This window comes from Syngnathus acus, chromosome 2 (genome assembly GCF_901709675.1).
Source record: "Syngnathus acus chromosome 2, fSynAcu1.2, whole genome shotgun sequence".
Classification (NCBI taxonomy): domain Eukaryota; kingdom Metazoa; phylum Chordata; class Actinopteri; order Syngnathiformes; family Syngnathidae; genus Syngnathus; species Syngnathus acus.
The window spans coordinates 18,280,859-18,300,529 of record NC_051088.1 but is presented as its reverse complement, the minus strand read 5'-3'; the positions used below and the strand labels follow the sequence as shown (position 1 = coordinate 18,300,529).

Here is a 19,671-nt window from a genome sequence, read left to right as displayed (position 1 = left end):
TACCATTGTATTGTGAAAAAGAGAAAGCCATTTCAAAACTTTAGATTGGTCAATAATTTGTAAAAAAAAACAACAACACACATGTCTGGACTGACCAAAAGTATAGATTAATACTATTAAACTGACCCAAATGTAATTTATGAGGTTTTGGCCAACGCCAGCGATACGTTTTAATTTTTAAATGTCATTGGTTATCCCCTGAAAATTATTATTTTAATTTTTTTATATTCATCTATTTATTCCTCAAAATATGAAAAAATGTGATTGGTAGAGATAAAGAAGACGTGCGGGGGAGAGAAAGAGAGAGAGGTGAGGGGAGGCAGAGAGTATAATGGGGGGAGGGAGAGGAGAGGAGGGAGGGAGCGAGGGGGAGGCTCATGATTGCAAGACACGGAAGAGCAGGGGAGGGAGAAGCTGGGAGAGCGAGAGAAAGCGGGGCTGTGGAGTGGGAGAAAACACGGGGAATTACACTTGGCAGAAAAGACACGCATAGGAGAGGACAGAGCTTTCCGAGTGGACATCCCTCCCCCCCGCCCCACTGCACTCATCCTCCTTTACCGTGTTGTTTCTCGGGGCTGTCACACCACATTGGACTCGGAGGGAAGCGACACCGATCGCCCATTCAGAGCCCATGGGGTAGCAGGTATGTCTCACTTGCTTCAAGTAAGAAGCTTCTCCTTTTTTTTTTTCTTTTTTTTTTAATCGGCTTTCGAAGACTAAGCCACGCTGCATGTCTGTGCCTATTTCATTGATGCATTTTTACTAGTTCCCCTGGCGTGTCCAGCAACTCCGACACAGAGGTACCTGCCCGTGTGTTTATTTCAGTTTCACAGAAATAAGAATCAATCTTACGGTGGCTCCGTCGGATCACTGTGACAGGCTCCCCAGAGTGCATGAGCGGTGTGAAAGTACCTGTTCGGCTGTCTGCCGCTTTGTGCAAACTGTCACTCATTGACACGCGTGGCGTATCACACACAATTGAACACGGCACGCACTTGTCTGCCTTTGTTTGTGATGACACGCCACTCTCCGAGTTGACTTTTCCCAATGAAACTTTCATTTTGGTGCCAAAGAACGACTCGTTGATGTGATCATGGCAACAGGCGACCGCTTACGGCTGTGGAGCGCTTTCTTGCGGGGGCTGGCTGCAATGCTTGTTCGGCTGCTTGCAGGGCGGAAGACTGGACGTGAACCCTCCTCCGTCTGGCCTCACTTAACCTCCAAAGAGGGATTCTTTGTCCAGCTGAAATTTCTTCTGTTTCAACAGACCAAACTTAACAAGGAAATGCATGATCTCTTTTGCCAATGCAAATATTTTAATTGGAAAAACGTCACACAAATGTCATAAAAGCGTATGTGATAATCTCGTCTCACAAACGTATTTGCTGGGAAATATTGGTATGTTAAGTTACAAGGCAGTTTTTCTGTAGGATGAATTGCAACAGGTGGACACAGGTTGGTTGTACCTTCTGCCATCTAGTGGAAATGCATTTTGTTTCTTTTGCCTATAGCTATAAAGCTAACATAGTTGAGATGAACAAAGATAGTTGATTTCAAACAAATACTTAAACCAAGTAGCTTGAAGGCGTATTTAAACAAACATCCTGTTTTATGGCGTGGGGGGGGGGGGGGGGGGGGGGGGGGTTGAAAAGTGATCGTTTTGGAGGATGGGAGGGGGTGTGATGAAAAAGCAAAGTGTGGAGAGTCTCTGTCACTGACAAGCACGACTGCTGTCAATAAATAGTGTGAATAGTCACAGCCTCTGAAATAATCTTATTTCTTGTCATTTCCTGGCCATGGCAAGCCACTTCTTAGCTTCTTCAGTAAAAAAAAAAAGAAAAAGAAAAAAAAAGAATACAATACAGTGTAAGTAGCACCTCTAAGAGTTGTTTCCTGACAAGAACACCAGGGGGCGCACTTTCCTTTACAGTGTTATAGTGTTCGTTGTATATGCGCGGGTCATTCGACGAGTGCGAGGCAGTCGCCAACTGTGAAAAAAAAATTTCGTCATTGTCCAGTTTAGTCATTTTTGCCCACATCGCTTCATGTGCAGTGGTGCTATTATTGACAAAGTGGCTCGCTGATGTTCTGGGTTCGAATCTCAGCTCTGGCTGGAGTTTGCATGTTGGATGCGTCCGTGCTGCAGTTGTTGCTCATATTTGTCTTCTTTCTTTATCGAGCTGTCGACCCACATGTTTGTGTTCAATGAATTTATAACAAAGCCACGGAAAAAGTATTTGCGTCAAGGGCCCCACACGGCACAGTTTGACAGCAACTAACAGGATTTTTGGATTAAAAGACTGTCTGCTGATTTCCCAAATTGTCTTAAGGCCCGATCGGATTTGTGCGGTTGTTTTTTCCTCCGTCATTCCAGGTTAAGAAGTCCAGCTTGATATGGTAAGCCCTCCAAATTCCTTTATTCAGTTATTCAATTATTGTAGGATTACATATTCTATTATATGTGTCTGTGTATGTATATTTCCGTCAGTTTTGTTTGGCCCAAAAGTTCTCGCTGCATCTTTTCTTGACACCACCTGGTCTGCCTCAGGAGCCCTGTGCTTCCCTGAGGTGGTGTTTTGTGCTACCCTAACAAGAAGAGCATCACGGCACGTGTGTGTGTGTGTGTGTGTGTGTGTGTACACAGGTTAGAGTCTAACCACTGACCAAGATGGCAGTGAGAAGGTGAGTGGAGGAGGCATGCGGGGGCGAAATCCACTGTGAGATGGAAAAAATATTAGCTGCACGTTGCCTGTGAGATTATAAACTACTTTCCACTCGGGTTTGAGCTTATGTCTGAAACTTTATAAAGATGATGACCTGAGGTGAGATTTGAACACATCTTCTGCTCAGTTTTGGTGGTCCACATGGTAGTTGGAGTGTGGATGGGAGTAAGCAAGCGCTGGTGGGTCAACCCGACATTTGACCGGTGAGCTTTTTGTGCAGATTGGGTTGAAGATTGGATTTGGGTTGGCTAAATTGAAGGTGGTTGCAGTTGTTTGTTTAGTGCCTTGCTCATGGGCCCTGAAGCAATGAGCGGCGTGTCTGTGTACCATTTACGAGGAGGGCGGAGCTTTCAGTCAGATGCTGCCGCAATGCCAGCAATAAGTGGGGGAGGCACGGCTTGGCACGGCATGATTCGGGTGCCAGTTTGGAGGCTCGTGACGCTGCCCCCTCTCTGTTGGTGTATGTGCGAGCCTGCTGGTGTGTAGGAGGTGCTCGGTGCCCCCGTGTAGGTTGTAGGCTGACGTGTGCTAGTTGCTTAGTGGGCTTCTATCCCCAGGGACGCAGTGTACTCCCCCCCCCCCCTAGTGTGTGTGTGTGTTTTATGTAGATGGTAACCATACACCTCTTAATGACCGTAGAGAAATGCGGAAAAGAGGTCAAACGGTCCGTAACGGGATACATGCTTCATGCATTGTTTTATCTCTGCCACTTTTTTTGTAGTAATAACTTGTTAATGTGTTCACCTGGCTAGCAGGCCACTGGATTAACTGTTTGCTCTCACTTTAAAAGAGATCCCCCAAAGTTCACTGTTGTACGCATCCCATCTTGAATGTTATCCTTCTCACTACTTGATTCACGGCTTTGGCTCACAGTGAGCCGGAGCCAATTGCGGGCTGCTCCCCCCCACCTCGGACAACTCCTAAAGCTTTTTAGATTAACTGCCTTCCGTAGCACATTGTGAATACAGGTGCTCCTAATCCTAGTGGGGAGCCAGTGGGGGATGTGTGTGTGTGTGTAGCATCTGTCATTTTTGTCCACCTATCTAACATGCTCATCTCCCCGCCCCCCAATTAGGAACAGGTGAGTTTGACGTACCCTCAACATGAACGACCCCCACCACACACGCACACACACACACACAGGCAAGTCTCCATGGATGTGATGGTGCTTGTACGTATTTCGCATGCATGCACCTGCATGTCCATTGGAGCTCCTTTTGTCTCTATTCTTGGTTATTGAGTTTTCAATTAGGAAATCAATTTGAACTAAAAATGCATTCATTCTTGTTTATTAACTATCATTCATTCATCCATTAATTCATTCATTCATTTCATTCAAGACAAACAGCAGATTTTTTTGGTCAGCATCAATTCAAATGTATTATGATTTATTTATTCAACTTCTTCCCGCATGCTGCGCCAGTTGTCCTTGAATGACTCGGAATGTTGGACGCGCAGAGTGGCCATCCTCAATGTAATTACCTGGCAGGCATGCCAGCGGGCACACACACATACACACGCGCGCACTCTCTTAGTTGTTCATTTACAAGTGACTTAGAGTCTTAAACTCTGTGCAGAAAGATGATCAGCCCGACTTCTACTGAAGGTGTAAGTTTAAGTGTGGACGGTGCTGAAAGCTTTCCCCCCGCAAAAAAGTACATACTTGTCAGTTGATATTTTTCAAGTGAATGAATTTATTTTTTGTACATACAGCGACAGCAATTGATGAGAAATTGAGTGGCTTGGAGCAAATACATCTTCAGAAATGGTCCGCTAGCCTCTGGCTCTGCCTGGTGCCACATTTCCATATCAAAGCTCAGGTAAGAGAGAGAGAGATGTGCTGAACGTGGGAGAGAAAAACGAGAGAGGGGTTGATGAAACCAAAAGCAAGCTATGTTGTTGTTTTTAATATGCGTCTTATAGTTTATTCTGTGTCCGTACAGTCTATCCTAATCCAAACTCATCAGTTTAGAAACAGAATCCACAAATTTTGTCTGCTCACTTCTATATGTGACACAAGCAGGAACATGGTGGAAAAACAGCTTTCTGAGCACTTGATGATCAACTGTACATTTATGGGGGGGAGACTGGAGTGATTTAACCCATTATGGTCTAAAGCACCTCGCAACCTCTAAAACCTCAGGGCGACTTTAGAAGCATACCCAAAAACAAAAACGTATTACTGGAAATTCAACTATACGGGTTTCAATTCTTTTCAATGGGCAAGGATGAATTTAAATTGAAGTATTTTCCAGACCTTTGTCAAGAAACAAATTCAGTTTGTATCTCTAGGATTGATTATTCCTGCGACTTGGAGTGTCATCCCTGACCCTGTGGACTTGATGGTGACACCAACAAATGGATGGGCTCTTTGTTTGCCGCTGTTGAACATTATCCGGCTTTGCGGACTTTAGTAATCCAGTTGTGAACTGGAGTGCTAAAGTGCCGCTAACAAGACCTGTTTAACATTCACTCCTCTGCTCAACATACAATTATTCCACTTGGCTGCCATTAACATGTACAGTAGGACTTGGCTTTTAATTGGCCTGATATGACTAATGCCAGATCAACTCGGATTTGCTAATTAGTTTTTGCTTTAAAAGTGCCATCAGGACATAAAATATTCATTGATGTGATGTAGAGCGAGGACTGTGGGTGGAATTATGGGATATTAGTGCTATAGGCAGGCTGCGCCGGGAGAAGAGATTGAACCTTCGTCGGCTTGTTGTGGTCGCTTATTCATACTTTGGGTGAGGTGTTAGTATTTCGTCACACGCCCACGTACCACCTCCATTCAAAGCATCACAAGGCCACTTTTTCTCCACCAGTCCCCTCCTACGTCGTCTCCATCGCACCTGTTTTACCCCCCAGCCCCCCCATATTTTTGAAACTACATCTGCACTGTGTCTGTAGGGTGGCATGAGATTTTGGCCATCTTTTTCTAAGTTCTCTCGCTCTCTCGCTCTCTGTTGCTCTCTCTCTCTAACACTCATTCAACACTCATTCAACATCAAGTGTTAGAAACTGGAAAGCTACAGTTGGTAAGGCAGGTAAACTAAATACAGGGTTTAGTTTTAGAAGAGTTGTCGGTGGTGAGTGCGAGATGGCGGGGTACACAGTCTTTCTCGTCTTACTATGGACTGGCCGATCTCATTCGCACCCCAACACTCATGGCAGATTAATCAAATATAATTCTTTCTAGATTCTAAATCCATAATTCACAATCACATCGTATAAGTGTATTATGGTGTTCCACAAGGTTCAGTATTAGGTCCCAAGCTATTTATGCATTATTTAAATTGACAGTATGAAATATTTTGATAGAAATAAGAGGAATGAACGCCCAAACTAAATTGATGGTGTTTGATGGTAGAACTAGTAATATTTAATTCAAATGGCTCTAAACTCAAAAGAGTATGTGAAAAGAAATTCTGGAGTGATATTATGAACATAATTGTAAAATGTATTAAAACGTAACTTGGAATAAAGAGCTTTCTTCTCTGCTCACCTTTTGGTCGCTTCACCTCACACGTGCCCCCGTCCTCTCCGTGCCCTCTACTCATCCTGCTCCAATACTCCTCCCACTCCTTCATCCCCCGCCTCTCCTCCTCCTCCAGTCACCCTACTGTAAGTGGGCCAGGTGCCTCCTGTGGCCTCCCCTACTCTATTTCTCATTTTTACCCTTGCTCTCCTCCCTCTTACATTTTCACCCTCTTCCTGTTCCCTTTCTCATTCCTGCTCATATTTATATATCCTGTTAGTGCAACAGTTACTATGAGGGTACCATGCAGGATCAGTGTTGCTGCCTTTGACCCAATGGGGCAATTTAAATCTAAAAGGTCAAGAGAGCTCTGCAATATTTAAAACAAATAGTTATACAAAACAAAGTCGCAAAGTTATATGAAATAGTGCTTACTACATCATAAGACAGAAAAGGTGTCTCGAGAATTAATGCATTACTACTTTGCTATTGTTCCTGAAGATGATTGCAAAATCACAAAGACGATTTGCAGGTTTTGGTCCTGATGTAATACTTTCCTGGAAAGAGCCACATTCAATTGAAGTCTTCTAACCTTCAACACAATATTGTGTCATATTATTTTTACCTTAAAACAATTGCCTCAGCTTCATTTGAAATAGACTTTTAGTAGCTAACAAAGACAAGAGCCTCATTTTCATCGCCATGGCAATCCTGTACATTTTTTTTGTCGTCGCACTCTCAATGGACCAACAACCCTGCTCTTGTTGTCTAGCGCCAGTGTCAATGCCAAAATGATCACACATCATATTTTATTGCTTTCACATTTGTCATTTTGACTTCATTTAGCCTTGACAGTTTTTGTTTTCTCTCTGTGGAGTTTCCATGTTCTCTCTGTACTTGCGTGGGTTTTCACTCACTCCTTTCTACTTCCACGTTCCGAAAACACGTGGTCTGAATTGTACGTGCATTTGAACGTGAGTGAGTGTGAATGGATGTTTGTCCCAATGGCGACCAGTCCAGGGTGTAGCCCTCCTCTCACCCAAGTCAACCCTAACGAGAGGTATAGAAAATAAGTGGAGTCCCTAGTTCGGCTTTAATAACTGTTGACTATGAATTGCCATTGAGACATCAGAGTGACTGTGCTTGTTTTAAAAATGGTTAATGCTTGACATTTTGAGTTTCTTGAAACAAATCACTTGTGTGCGTGTGTAATGAGTGTGTAGTCTCATCTGCCGATGGGTATTCTTGAAAATAGAGATCAGTCATTGTTGCTGGAAGTCTTTTGTTGAATTCAGTTCCTGTTTTCAACCAGGAGTGATCAAGCCAGACCTGAACAGAAGTGAAAAAGTCCACATCCCCTTTTAAGCTGCGAGGGGCGAATTTCCCCCCACTGAGTTTTACGTTGACTGTATGTGAACACAAAACGAAACGTCGACTCATTGCGGTCGCCTCATTGTCTGCGGCTCTGTTAATTCTCACGCTGAACTTTCAACATCACTTGTCATTTCATTTCATCTTGTCTCAGCTCACACCTTTCACTCATTGTCATTCCTCATCCCTTCGTCAAGTCTTTCTTCCTTGCCCTCTTCTTTTTAATCGCTTTCTCACCTCTGTACACCGCCTTGTACTGTCTCACCCCCCCATTTGATTTTTGTTCAGGGCATTTCCACGGACACCTAATACCGTCCCTTCCTCACAAAAAAGGGAAATTTGCGTGATTTCTTCAAATGAAATTTCCAAGGTGGGCGTCGTCCTTGGCTATTGATGGCGTATATCGTGCCAGTTGCACAAATTAATTTGCTTTTTGTGGCTGCAGGGGTTGCAGGAGTTTAACATCAGCGCCATAAGCCTGCAAGTCGCGGCCGTCTTTCGTGTTAGTCAGAAGGTGTCAGTCTATGTAATGTCAATGCCCACTTTAGACGAGAAGACAGACAGACAGAAAAGGAGACGTCTGGAAAGAGGAGCAAGACAAATGTGAGGCTGTCCATGAGACTTGGAGATTCATCACAGAGGAGTTTGTAGCCTTGAGGCACAACAAAGCAAACTTTACATTGCTTTTTCTTTTTACCTCCCCAAAAAATATCTGCCTGAAAAACAACCTTTGGCTATCGGTGGGGTAAAAAAACCAACTGATACACAACTAAGCGACTCACGCTGGATTGCTGCTTAAGTTTTTTTTTGCGCTTAATAAAAACTACTTTGTGTCTGCGGGCTGCGAGGAACTTATCTGACAATATTACATAGATTATACCATATTTCTTCTTTCAAAGCAACAGTTTAAGTAGTATAATAACACATATTGAACTGTTGATTGATGAACATTTGTAGTGGAAACGTGCTACATTGAGTCTTCCGCTCAAGTGTCCCCGATGCCCAGTTCTCTATTCGTCCACTGCACATCGATCTCAAGCTACTTTTCTTCTTTATCCGCCACAACACTGCTTTTGTTCTCCATCGCTCTTCCTTCTCCTTTTTTCTCTCGCACCCCCATCTCCTCCTGTCCTTCTTCTCCTTCACCGTCTTTTCTCCAACTCCAAAAATGTGAGTCCTTCTATATTTAGATGCCCCTCTCCTCTCTGCTTGATTCTTCTCCCTTTATCTCACCTCGTTTTTTTTTTTATTATTATTTATTTTTTATTTCTGCTGTTGAAGGACAGATTTGCCAAAGAGCTCCAAGATTTCTCCCTGTTTGATTGTGGCGGCGTTTTGATCAGGTTGATGAGTGACACGGCAGCCTCAGGCCATTCTATACAAGTGCGCTTTTATAAACACGTCTTTGTATGTAAATCACTTGTATGATAGACTCAGGAAGCCAGTGAATGTTGTATATTTGTATATTTTTTCCTGCTTTTCATGCACTCTGCAGTGTTTGAAAATTAGATTTGCTGTATTTGCCCATGAAGGGGAGTGTGTGGGAGGGCGTATGGGGGGTGGTGACATCACACTTTTTCCCCTTTTCTTAGCTGAACTTATTGTGAGCGAAAGTTCATTTTAGAAGAATTTAGAATTTAAGAAGGATGCCTGTTTGCTTTTTTAGTAAGTGACTTTACCACCAGGTTACCCTGCACGCACGCACGCACGCACGCACACACACTCTCTCTATTGAACACCCGCCTCGGCACCAGATAGCTCGCCACCAGTGAGTCATTATCATCCAGTCATTCAAAAAGCACACATCTTAATAAACAACAATGAGCTCACATGGCGTTATGATTTATTTATTTTTTGTGTGAACATGGATTCCTCATGCACTGTCACTTTGGCATGTATCAGTTTGTAAAGCCTTTGATTGATTTTACCTCTGACTCATACTGAGAATTGTTTGGGATATTGACATGATTCACAATTCCTTTTGACTTTCTGCGTTAAATTTAAGGGTGTTTACATCTTAAACCAACTGAACAATTCAGGAATTACAACAGTTTGTTGTATATGTGTTTCCCCACCGTTGAAGGGCCAAAAGTAATGGGACAGTTGACTGCTAATCTCTCTTGTAATTGTAATTCACTGCAAAGCATTTGGAAAAAAGGGAAAACATGAAAGTTTGATTCATGATCGCTCCTATTATTTTCCTGCTCCAAATGAAATGTGATAGTCTGCATTTAAAGCACATCTTGTTGATTTCATTTTACAGCCAAAATGATGACAATTGTGTCCATGTCCCAATCTCCATGGACATTACTGTATGCTGTCATTTCAAACTATGACAGATGATTGTAAGGATTCAGAATAATTTTTCATTTTTTCCCCCAGCTCTGTTTACATAGCGGTTGAAGTCTGGCCTACTGGCTAATCTAACGGTAGCGATTCTAAAACAAAGACTCACTGTCTTGTTATCTGTTTGTGTCTTCTTCAACTCCTCTATCCTCCCTCCTTTCGCCTTGACATCCTCTGCTCCCACTCACACGCCCCATCCTGTCCTCCGCCTTCCTTTATAACCCCTCTTTTGTCCTAGGGCTCCAATCATCCACACCTCCTCCCACACCTCCCACACCTTTTCATTTGACTTCTCTAACTACAGTAATGAGATGTTTTATTATTTGCATTGCACAGCTTTTAATAGAGAGAAAATTTAGGCTAAGCCCCAGGTCGTCCATCATGTTGTTACCATGGGAGGCCGAGCGGGCGTAGAGAGGAACGTAGCCCAGAAACGACGCATACACATTGAGAAGGAAATGACAAGGGTGCACCATCTTTGTGGAATAAAAAAAAAAAGAAATCATGGAATGAGCACTTCAAAGACCTCTAAAATCCTCCATAACAAATTATCAATAAAAAAATATTTGCTCAAAATGTATTACATGACATTTGCAATTAGTAGGCTGCAATTAACGTTTATTTCAACCATCAAATAATTTATTGATTATTGATGATTTTACAAATGTAAATGTTTGATGCTGTCTGAAACAACACGGTAATTTTGATGCGTTGCCTTGGACAACCCCTCGAAATTTCGACCTGTACAAACTTACTTGGTGGATATTTTGAACTGCAACTTGACAGCCAATTGGAGAAGGGCTTCCCCGAGTGGCAGTGGAACTAAAATGCTTGAGTAAATAATTACATTCTACTGCTTCACTTTAATTTGAGGGCATTTTTCTTTTTAAATCAAATTTCTCCAAAAACCCATGATCTGATTCTCAAAAATGTTTGTTCCTCCCAGACTCTGCTTTTTGGCACAGTGTCATTTTTGGTGAATCTTGTCACAACGCTAACTACAATACATCCACAATACAGTCACATGCATGCAGTATCACTGACTGGTGTCATGGGGGTCACCTGAGGGCTTGAGGAGCCAAACAAACCGCCATTTTGGGATGATCCTAGTCTGTCATTAGTGTGACTGGATTTCAAGACGAAGGGCTTAACACCTCGTGAAGCCGGAGGTGAGAAAATGAGATGGTGCCCAGTATAGTAATGTCTTAAGACAGGCTCAAAACTGGAGGCTAAGTCCCTCACAGAAATTGAATCTCCGGAGCTTGATGGGTGACCGAGGCTGACTTGAAGGGTGTTGACCTGAGTTTTCAGGTGCTGGTTGAGATGGAAGGGAATGAAGGTGGATGAAGGAAGTAGCATTAAGTCTTCCTAAGCCTCCTGGATCTTCTTTGGTGCCTCTCCACATGACATGACTATCCTTTTGCCCTCCACCCTGGCTTCCGGGAAAGCGGCCAGCTAGACGGCCGGAGGGAAAGAGGTGGCAAATACAGCATGCTCAAAGCTGATGGGGACAGGTAGGTGCACGGGGACTTGATATTAAGAATATGTGAAATAGGAGATGTAAAGAACCGCAGCAAAGATGAGAACGGAGGAGATAAAAGAGTGCAGGATGAAAAGAAGAAAATGAAGGAGCCAAGAATAATAATTCCTAATATATATATATTTTTTAATGTAGCTGGTCTACCGGTCTCTCGCTGGCATTGTGTGTGTGCGTGTTATTTTCATTTCCAGCCTTGTTGATGGGTGAACAAGCTGGCTTGTCCCGAAAGGCTGCCAGCTCTGTCGGATTGGGGATTAACCCCGGGATAATGGCCTTGATGCCCAGTTGAGTGGAAGCAAAGCTGTTTGAAAATATTGGCTCCCTGACTCATTTTCCTCTTCCTTCTTGCCTTTCACTTGTTGTCTATCGGTCATATCTCTTCACCTGATCTAGTCTTGCTTTCTTTCTTTTTTTCTGGATTCCTCATGTCCCGCTCTGCCTCCGTGCTTGCGTTTCACCATGACCTTTGACTGCCCTCATGTCGTGAAGGGAAAGTGAGCGTAGAATCATTGCTGCTCATCTAATTGCAAAAGAGTGATGACATAACCAATCATTGAAAATGAGCATTCAATTAAATAATACTTTCTGCCCATGCACCTCAGATGTGTGACGGTCAAAACACAGTCTGACTCCAATCTGTCTGAAGAGCTGCAACTCTGTTGTTGCTCACTTGTTCACCCCGTTTAAACCCATTTTATCAAGTAATGTGCAGAACTGTGACATTTTCTGAGCAGACGAGTGCAATTTGTATGCACCGTGATTAGATGAGGGTGGCAATTTTCTGAGCAGCCTACCGGCTGGGGGTCAACTTCCCCTTTAAAGGGGATCAACTTCCCCTTTAAAGAGGAACCCATCCAAGGGAAAGCTCATGTAAACAAAGTTTGCCTCCGTGTTTGGTCCACAAGGTCGTTTGTATTGGTCTCGGGTCAAGGAAGCAGAGGACAGGCTCGGAGCGACAAATTGAATAGAAAGACACACACAAGGAGGAAGAAGCCCCTTCCTCTCACTCCATCACGTCTCATCACTTTAGTTGTCTGCCTAAAGTGACTTTGGTATGATGTGACCGGCACAAAGCAGCCGCAACACCACGAAGGCTCTGCTAAGCGTGTGTGTTTTAGCGCTTATATGCGTTTGTGTGTTTGAGGACCGTAACAATGTGTATGTGTGATTTTAGAGCAAGGGGGCCCTTGATTTTTTTCTGTGTGTGTGTGTGTGTGTGTGTGTGTGTGCTGTTCAGCCAGGGCCGAACGACGACAGTCACTTCTGATTTGGAGTCAGAAGGATGACAGAGTCTCGAAGCTCTGGTGGCACCTTCACTGAAACAAAACCGAATGTCAGCCATCTTGTGTCTTCTGAAGAAAATTCATGGAAGGAAGGATGAAGATATTTTTATATGTCAAGTAAATCTCTAAGAAAAAAAAAGAGGAACAACAGTGGAGAGATTTGGGATTGTTGGTTCTGGACGGAGTTGAACATGCTGAAAAGAAACAAGCCAATTAGGCCTGCGGACCGTTTAGAGGTCAAAATACACTCTTTAAAAAGTCCCTCCTCTCTGATTAACTGCATACTCAGAGTCTATGTGTGAGTCTATATGTGATTAAGCAAACATTTTCCTCCCTCATGTTTTCATTTCTTTCTCCTTAATGGCTATTTCTGAAGTGTTTGTTTAAGTCATGATATTTCTGGTTGTGGTGGTTGTTCACAAAATTTCATTTTGGATTCCTGGATTACGTTTCATGCTCAAAAGTGAAATAAAAAACCTTAGAGATTAGATCAGCCCCATTAGCTGCACTATACGGAAAATTTGCATGATACACAAGTGAGGACAGGTTGATGTCATCTCCGCCTTGCTTGACAATCAGTCCTGGTACAACATCATCACCTCTTCCTCCTCAACTCATGTAAAATGTCACGCTCCGATAGGTAGCATAGTTTTTGCAGCGAGGGTTAAAAATTGATCACAACCGTAAACAAATGAGTTGTACTTCCATGTTTGTAAAATTGATGAAAGTCTCTCACATTTATACAATTAAAAGAAATTTCTGATCAGCTCAGAGACGGAAGTAAGAAGAGCTCAAAGTGTCATGTCATTTTTCAAGCAATGTGGTTTGTCTAAGTTTCTCCGGGCTGTAGTGTCAGTGTGACAGTGTGAATTTAGTATCAGGATTCCGCTTGACTTTTTGAAATGAAAGGATGATGGCTGGTAAGATTGACTGGTCGCTACGTATTGTGATATTTCAGTTTCCTCTAAGAAGTTAGTTGAAGATTGACCTTGTATTTCTCTAGCTACCGAGAAAAAATAATTAGCAGGGTGCTTTCACAATTGAAGGCTTTTCTGGTCTTGTGTGCGGCAATAATGTTTTTACCTTATAGAAATGGGCTGTCTTTACAACATTGAATGCAAGTGGCCCTGAGAAGTAAGAGAAAGGATGCTGTGCCTTTAAAGTTTGTCTGCAAAGGTGATTGGAGAAGACTCTTGATATTTCCATCATACCAACGCAGAAAGAAAAAAAAAATATCTCAAGGTTAGAACAGCAATAGATTTCTTTCAGCAATGCGTCAGCCAGAGGAAAAACACCGGAAAAAAAAAAACATATCTTGTTGCCTTATGAAACACATATCCACGCATTTCTCAATCTTTGCTGGTTAAATAAATGCTTATCTCAATAAAAGGTTATGAATGAGCAAAAATTGATCCGAGCCTTTTTCCTCGCAGTGGTCCAGTTCTGCTCACAGGAGACACGTCTGAGCGGACGTGGGAGACATTGAGGATTTATGTGATCCTACAAGCCATCAGGTTGAGCAGAGCTTTGCTAAACGTGACCTGAAGTGTGCCGGCCCCGCAGCAAACGTTGCTGTCACCTTGGCCCAGGCAAGCTGTCATCTCTCCGAGAGGCCCACCAGACCTGACAGCTGTGGCGTTCCCAAAACAAATCACCGCTGCGTTTGGTAACACTCGGCATCCCCGCGATTTAGTCTTCGTCCAGACGAGAGCAGGGAAGGCAGCTGTTAATGCACTGCCTAAATGTTCCGTGTTCATGTTTTAGGCTCGCTCGGCTTTGTTTTCCGCCATCTCCTTCAATGTTTCGATAATGCTTCGGCGACGTGCGCATCTCCCTTTGTCACTTTCCTCGTCCTCCTAGCTTTTGTTATCACCTGCATCTCTTTGTGTTCAAGTGTGAAATGCCTTTTGTGAACAGAAAAAAAGTGGATAACAATTGGGTCTGCAATCCCAAAATTCAAATCGGAATGTTTATTTTTGCATGCACGTCGCTCTTCAAATTGTCATAAATGGGCTATTCTTTGTAGCACGTCCATCACCTCGATTTTGCAAGACCAGAAGCTCCGAGGTGAAAGTTCAAGAGCTTTGTCTTGTGGTGAAAGCAAGTCCTTGTTTATTGGTTCAATGCTCCATTTCACGCTCGTGGTGAGCCTTGGTGGTCTGCCCTAAATGTGCCCCCCCCCCCCATCCTCCCTCTCAACTTTTTAGTGAACATGTTGTAATGTGGCTGTCACATCTAATGACACCGCACACACACACCTTTTCTGTCTCCGACACACACTTTCGAATCAACCTGTCAGACAGTGTTTAAAAAGAGATTTCTGTGTATTTATTGCTGGGCTGTTTTTAGACATCAAACTACAGCGGTTGGGATGTGGCATCTATTGATGTCATTGTCTTTATGTCACATTCATTATTGAAAGATCCTTAGCCTGGCTTGTCTTTCTTTTTGCTAAATATACTTTATTCTTCTTCTTAGAGTAGAATCGAAACAATGTCCAGTTTATTTATTTCTCTTGGTCTGATTTATTTAGCACCGTGTGCCGAAGCACTTTGTGACACAAGTACTTGGCTTTTTTTTTTTTTATTTGGGTTTGAGACTGATATTGGGACCACTAACTGAGAATCACACACCAGTACTTTTAATTCCAGAGTAAAGCAGCCAAATGACATCTATTGCGTATAATGTAAAGAAAACCTAATGTTTTCATTGCTAATTGATTTGTATTTAATGCATAGCTTTTCGAACTTGCATCTTGAAAACTGGCAAATCATACAACGCGCTTTAACGAAGGCTGCAAAAATTGAGAATTTTTTTTAATCTTGATCACGATAACTGTCATTGATACAGTATTTGAATTTAAAATGCAAGCTCTGCTGTATATCTAAAAGGCACTTTGACAGCCAACTACCTGAAAAATGCCACATCGTAGCTCATGTTTTTTTTTTTTAAAAAACGTAATGTTTCTAGGTATGGAGCGTCATCCAGACAGCCGCCGCTAAGCAATACAGCATATTGGAAACGGGTGTTTTGCAATAATACCAGACTATAGTTATGCTGTACTTTTGTACATTTGCCTGAGGCTGAAAAAGCCAAGTGTAAGGAGTCTCTGTCAACGTAATGCACGAGTGCAGTCAATGAATGGAGCCAAAAGTCTGTCAAATAGTCACACTTTCTCCTCTTTTCCCCTCATATCTTTTCTTTATGGTATAATATACCTACAGTGGCCAAGACGATCCGCTTCTTCCTTGACAATAATAATGGCAACCACACTGTTGGTGGTGAAATAAAAAAAGAAAGATAACTGTGGCACCTCCAAACAATTGTTACTCAATAAGAACACCAAGTGTTGCAGTGCTTCTATTGGGAGAAGGTCAACTGCTTGTTGGGGGTGTATGATTTGGAGATTGGTTTTCACGATTGTACATTTCAGTCACATGTGGCCTTAATGAATCACCTTCTCAACACTTTTGCAAATTTATAATGTGACTTCTTGGCAGTTGTGCCCTTTTAAATTTTTTTGCTATAATTGTGTTTTTTTTTCTTCACAATCTAGCACAGAGAAAAACATGACTCATTACACAAATAACACCAAATTCTGTAATGTTTGTAAATATGACGATTATGAGTTGCAAAATGACAATAAGAGGGAAAATTTGATTTCATCGTCTTTCTTTTGTCTTCTCAGAATTGTGGAAGAGAGGCTTTTGTTCAGATACCCAGATGAACAACAGGAAGGAGGACATGGAGATCTCCTCTCACTACCGTCAGCTCCTTCGAGAGCTCAACGAGCAGCGGCAGCACGGCATCCTCTGTGACGCCTGTGTCATCGTGGATGGAAAGATCTTCAAGGCCCACAAGAACGTCCTCCTGGGCTCCTCACGTTACTTCAAGACTCTTTACTGCCAGGTGGGGTTCCAAACTCTCGCTGAAGTCATGACAAGGGAGCGACTTTTATGTTGCTCCTCGGTGTCTCGACGAAATAAATAAATGCAGCTTCACTTTATGTCCCAGGTTAAAAAAGGTTCAGAGCCTCATCATCAGACTACAGTCACTCATCTGGATATCGTGACGGCGACAGGCTTCAAAGCCATTCTCGACTTCATGTACTCTGCTCACCTCGCCCTCACAAGTAAGAACGTCATTGAGGTCATGTCTGCGGCCAGCTACCTGCAGATGACAGACATCGTCCAAGCGTGCCACCGCTTCATCAAGGCCGCCCTCGACATCAGCATCCGCTCCGAGATGGCTGACGAACTGGCCGAATTTGAAATGGGAGCCGTCGTCACGGCTGGCATTGGAGGTGGCGGTGGAGGCGGCGGAGGTGGAGTTGGCATAACTGGAGCAGGGGGAGTACCCGGAGTGGGCTTGGGAGGCGGTGGGATAGTAGGAATGGCTTCCGAAGCCCTCGCCTCCATCATGTCTGGTCGCAGCACTTCTCCCTGGCTGGCACGTCGCACAAGCCCCGCCAACTCCTCCGGGGACTCTGCCATCGCCAGCTGTCACGAGGGAGGCAGCACGTATGGCAAGGAGGACCAAGAACCCCCCAAAAGCCACGAGAGCCAGGAGGAAACCTGTCACGACTCTCAGCCTGCTTGGCCGCATGACTACAGACCTGTTAGCGTCAAAGAGGAGCAGGTGTCTCCTGCCTCTTCCTCGCACCCCCGGGACAACCCCAGGGGTGCAGCCCAGAGCCAACGGGATCCGGTGATAGGGGGCCCAAATGCAGGTGGGGATGGATCCTGGCAGCCCTTATCAGGATCGGGACGGAGGAAGAACAGGAAGAACAAGGACACGGTCAGACATATAACCCAGCAGGCGGAGAGGAACTGGGAAGGAGAGCGGCAAAGGGAGAGAGACAGAGACAGCAGGCCTGGATCTCCGCTTCCATCCATGCTAGCTGTGGCCGGCTGGAACTACAATGGACAGGATATCCCAGGTATGACTTGAAATACTATACACATACACAACTACTTGAAATGTTGTTGCCGCATGTACTCAGTGTCAAATCACACCATCAAAAGCCCCTCAGAGGGTGGTGAGTTGAATGAGTGGACACAAGGCAATTCCTTGATCCTGAGAATTGTAGCATGACAAGAAATGGATGAGTGTCTATCAAAATGCAAAGTCTGCTTGGAATAGTGCTTTCAACTGTAGTACAACACACCAGGGACAAAAATGAGCGAAAAACATCCCCAATAACCAGATGTTCTGATGTTTATGATGAGAAAAGTGTTATGGACAGTCGACTAGACCAGTGTTTCCCAACCACTGTGCCGCGGCACACTGGTGTGCCGTGAGAGATGTTCAGTTGTGCCGTGGGATTGTCCACTATTAATTACGGTGCGCATTGTAAACAGGATCGCCAAACCACTGGTCAGTTCGCGCAAGGCCTGGTCAGCCACTTGCTATTTGTGCATGCGTGGAGAATCGGAGAATCTTAAGATTTCATGTTGTGTCGGTCTGATTGTATTGCATCGGCACATACTCAGTTTATGTGTGTTGCCGTGTGCTTTTGCTAACAGTGACAGACACGATGACGGTCGTGGTGCGTTTGGTGTCCGATGGAAATCAGATCATGCAGTTCAACCGGAGAACCTCGACTGTGATAGCCACTCAGCTGCTGTCAGAACAGCAGAGCGTCATTAAAAGTGACTTTGTTCTTATTGTTGCAATATTTATAGACCTAGTCTAAAACAGTAAACAAAATCACGTTGATTCTTTTATTTTAATCACAATCACTTTAAATAGTTTATTTCTTACACCGTCTAAAACCTTTTTAAAAAACAGTCACTTTTATTTAAAAAAAAGGAATACAATTTAAAGAATATTTAGTATTTATTTCTATTAAATTATTCGACTCTCCATACATATATATATATATAGGAATAGGACTTTACGTCTTTCGTTGTAATATAACTGATTTTAATATAGGAGCATAACAGATTTTTGTTGGCGGTGTGCCGCGAGATTTTTTCCAATGAAAAGGTGTGCCGTGAATGAAAAAAGGTTGGGAAACACTGGACTAGACTTCACATGTTTTTCCAAGAATATTTTTCTTATGGAAGATTTTAGGGGCCTTTGAGGTGCTTATTTTGTGTTTTTTAGAAAACTACAAAGACGACAATTGTCCTGTTACTACAGTGAAATACTGATTTCATCACATATTGTATATTATGTACTGTTTTCAAAGGGATAGCAGTTAGACGTTGTTGTAATCTGAAGAAGACATTTCATGTCGTTGGAGTTATATACTTGTTTTGCACCTAAGCAGAAAATCAATTTGCCCAATTTTGTCTTGACCGTTGAATTTTGAAATTTTATTGAATTTCTCTTTTAGAAGAAATTCCACTCACAGTTCAGCTTCAGAGGCAACATTCAGTCACTTTATGTGCAGCATGAGAAAGTGTGCATGTGCTACGTACTGAAAGTTTACTCGTGGAGTATGACCTCTTTTCTTCCGGCGGGGTTGAGATTAGCTTGCTTCCACATGAACGTGTTAGGACTAAGATGATTATCTCAAATCTTGGAGGTGTGAGGTGGAACGGGGTTAAATGCAGATAGATGATACAATCCTCTTCCTGCTCTTGTTTCTGTAACGCAAACACACTCAAGTCACCCACCTCAAGAAGCAAACCCAATCTAACATTCAAATTCACTTTTTCATTTGAGGAAGCCTATCTCAGTTCACAATAGTTAATGAATTTTCTATGCACAAAAACTAATTCATCAAAAACACCTGGCTGTGTGTTCTTGTGTGTCTGTGTGTATTTGTGTGTGTCTATTGGTGGGGGTTTAAGTGCGCTGTGGGCCCAAGGCGTCGATAGTTAGATCATTAAAAGTAAGAGAAGCTAATCCTGGGCGCATTAAGGGAGTTGGCTGTGAAATGGGCACACACGTCGCACCGCTAAAGAAAACAGGATAATT

General features: G+C 43.2%; 1 protein-coding gene across 3 annotated transcripts in view; it reads left to right on the top strand.

Moving 5' to 3' along the window:
- Positions 1–385: 385 nt before the first annotated feature.
- zbtb46 (zinc finger and BTB domain containing 46) overlaps positions 386–19,671 on the top strand; it is a 51,599-nt gene continuing 32,313 nt past the window's right edge. For 2 of the 3 annotated variants that reach the window (XM_037276513.1, XM_037276497.1), the window contains exons 1-3: positions 386–643; positions 16,433–16,653; positions 16,759–17,683. In XM_037276513.1, the coding sequence (XP_037132408.1) occupies positions 16,468–16,653; positions 16,759–17,683 (1,111 nt within the window). In that variant the 5' untranslated portion in view covers positions 386–643; positions 16,433–16,467. Of the gene's footprint in view, positions 644–2,374; positions 2,398–16,432; positions 16,654–16,758; positions 17,684–19,671 lie in introns of all 3 variants that reach the window. The other variant, XM_037276504.1, reaches the window with a different exon arrangement.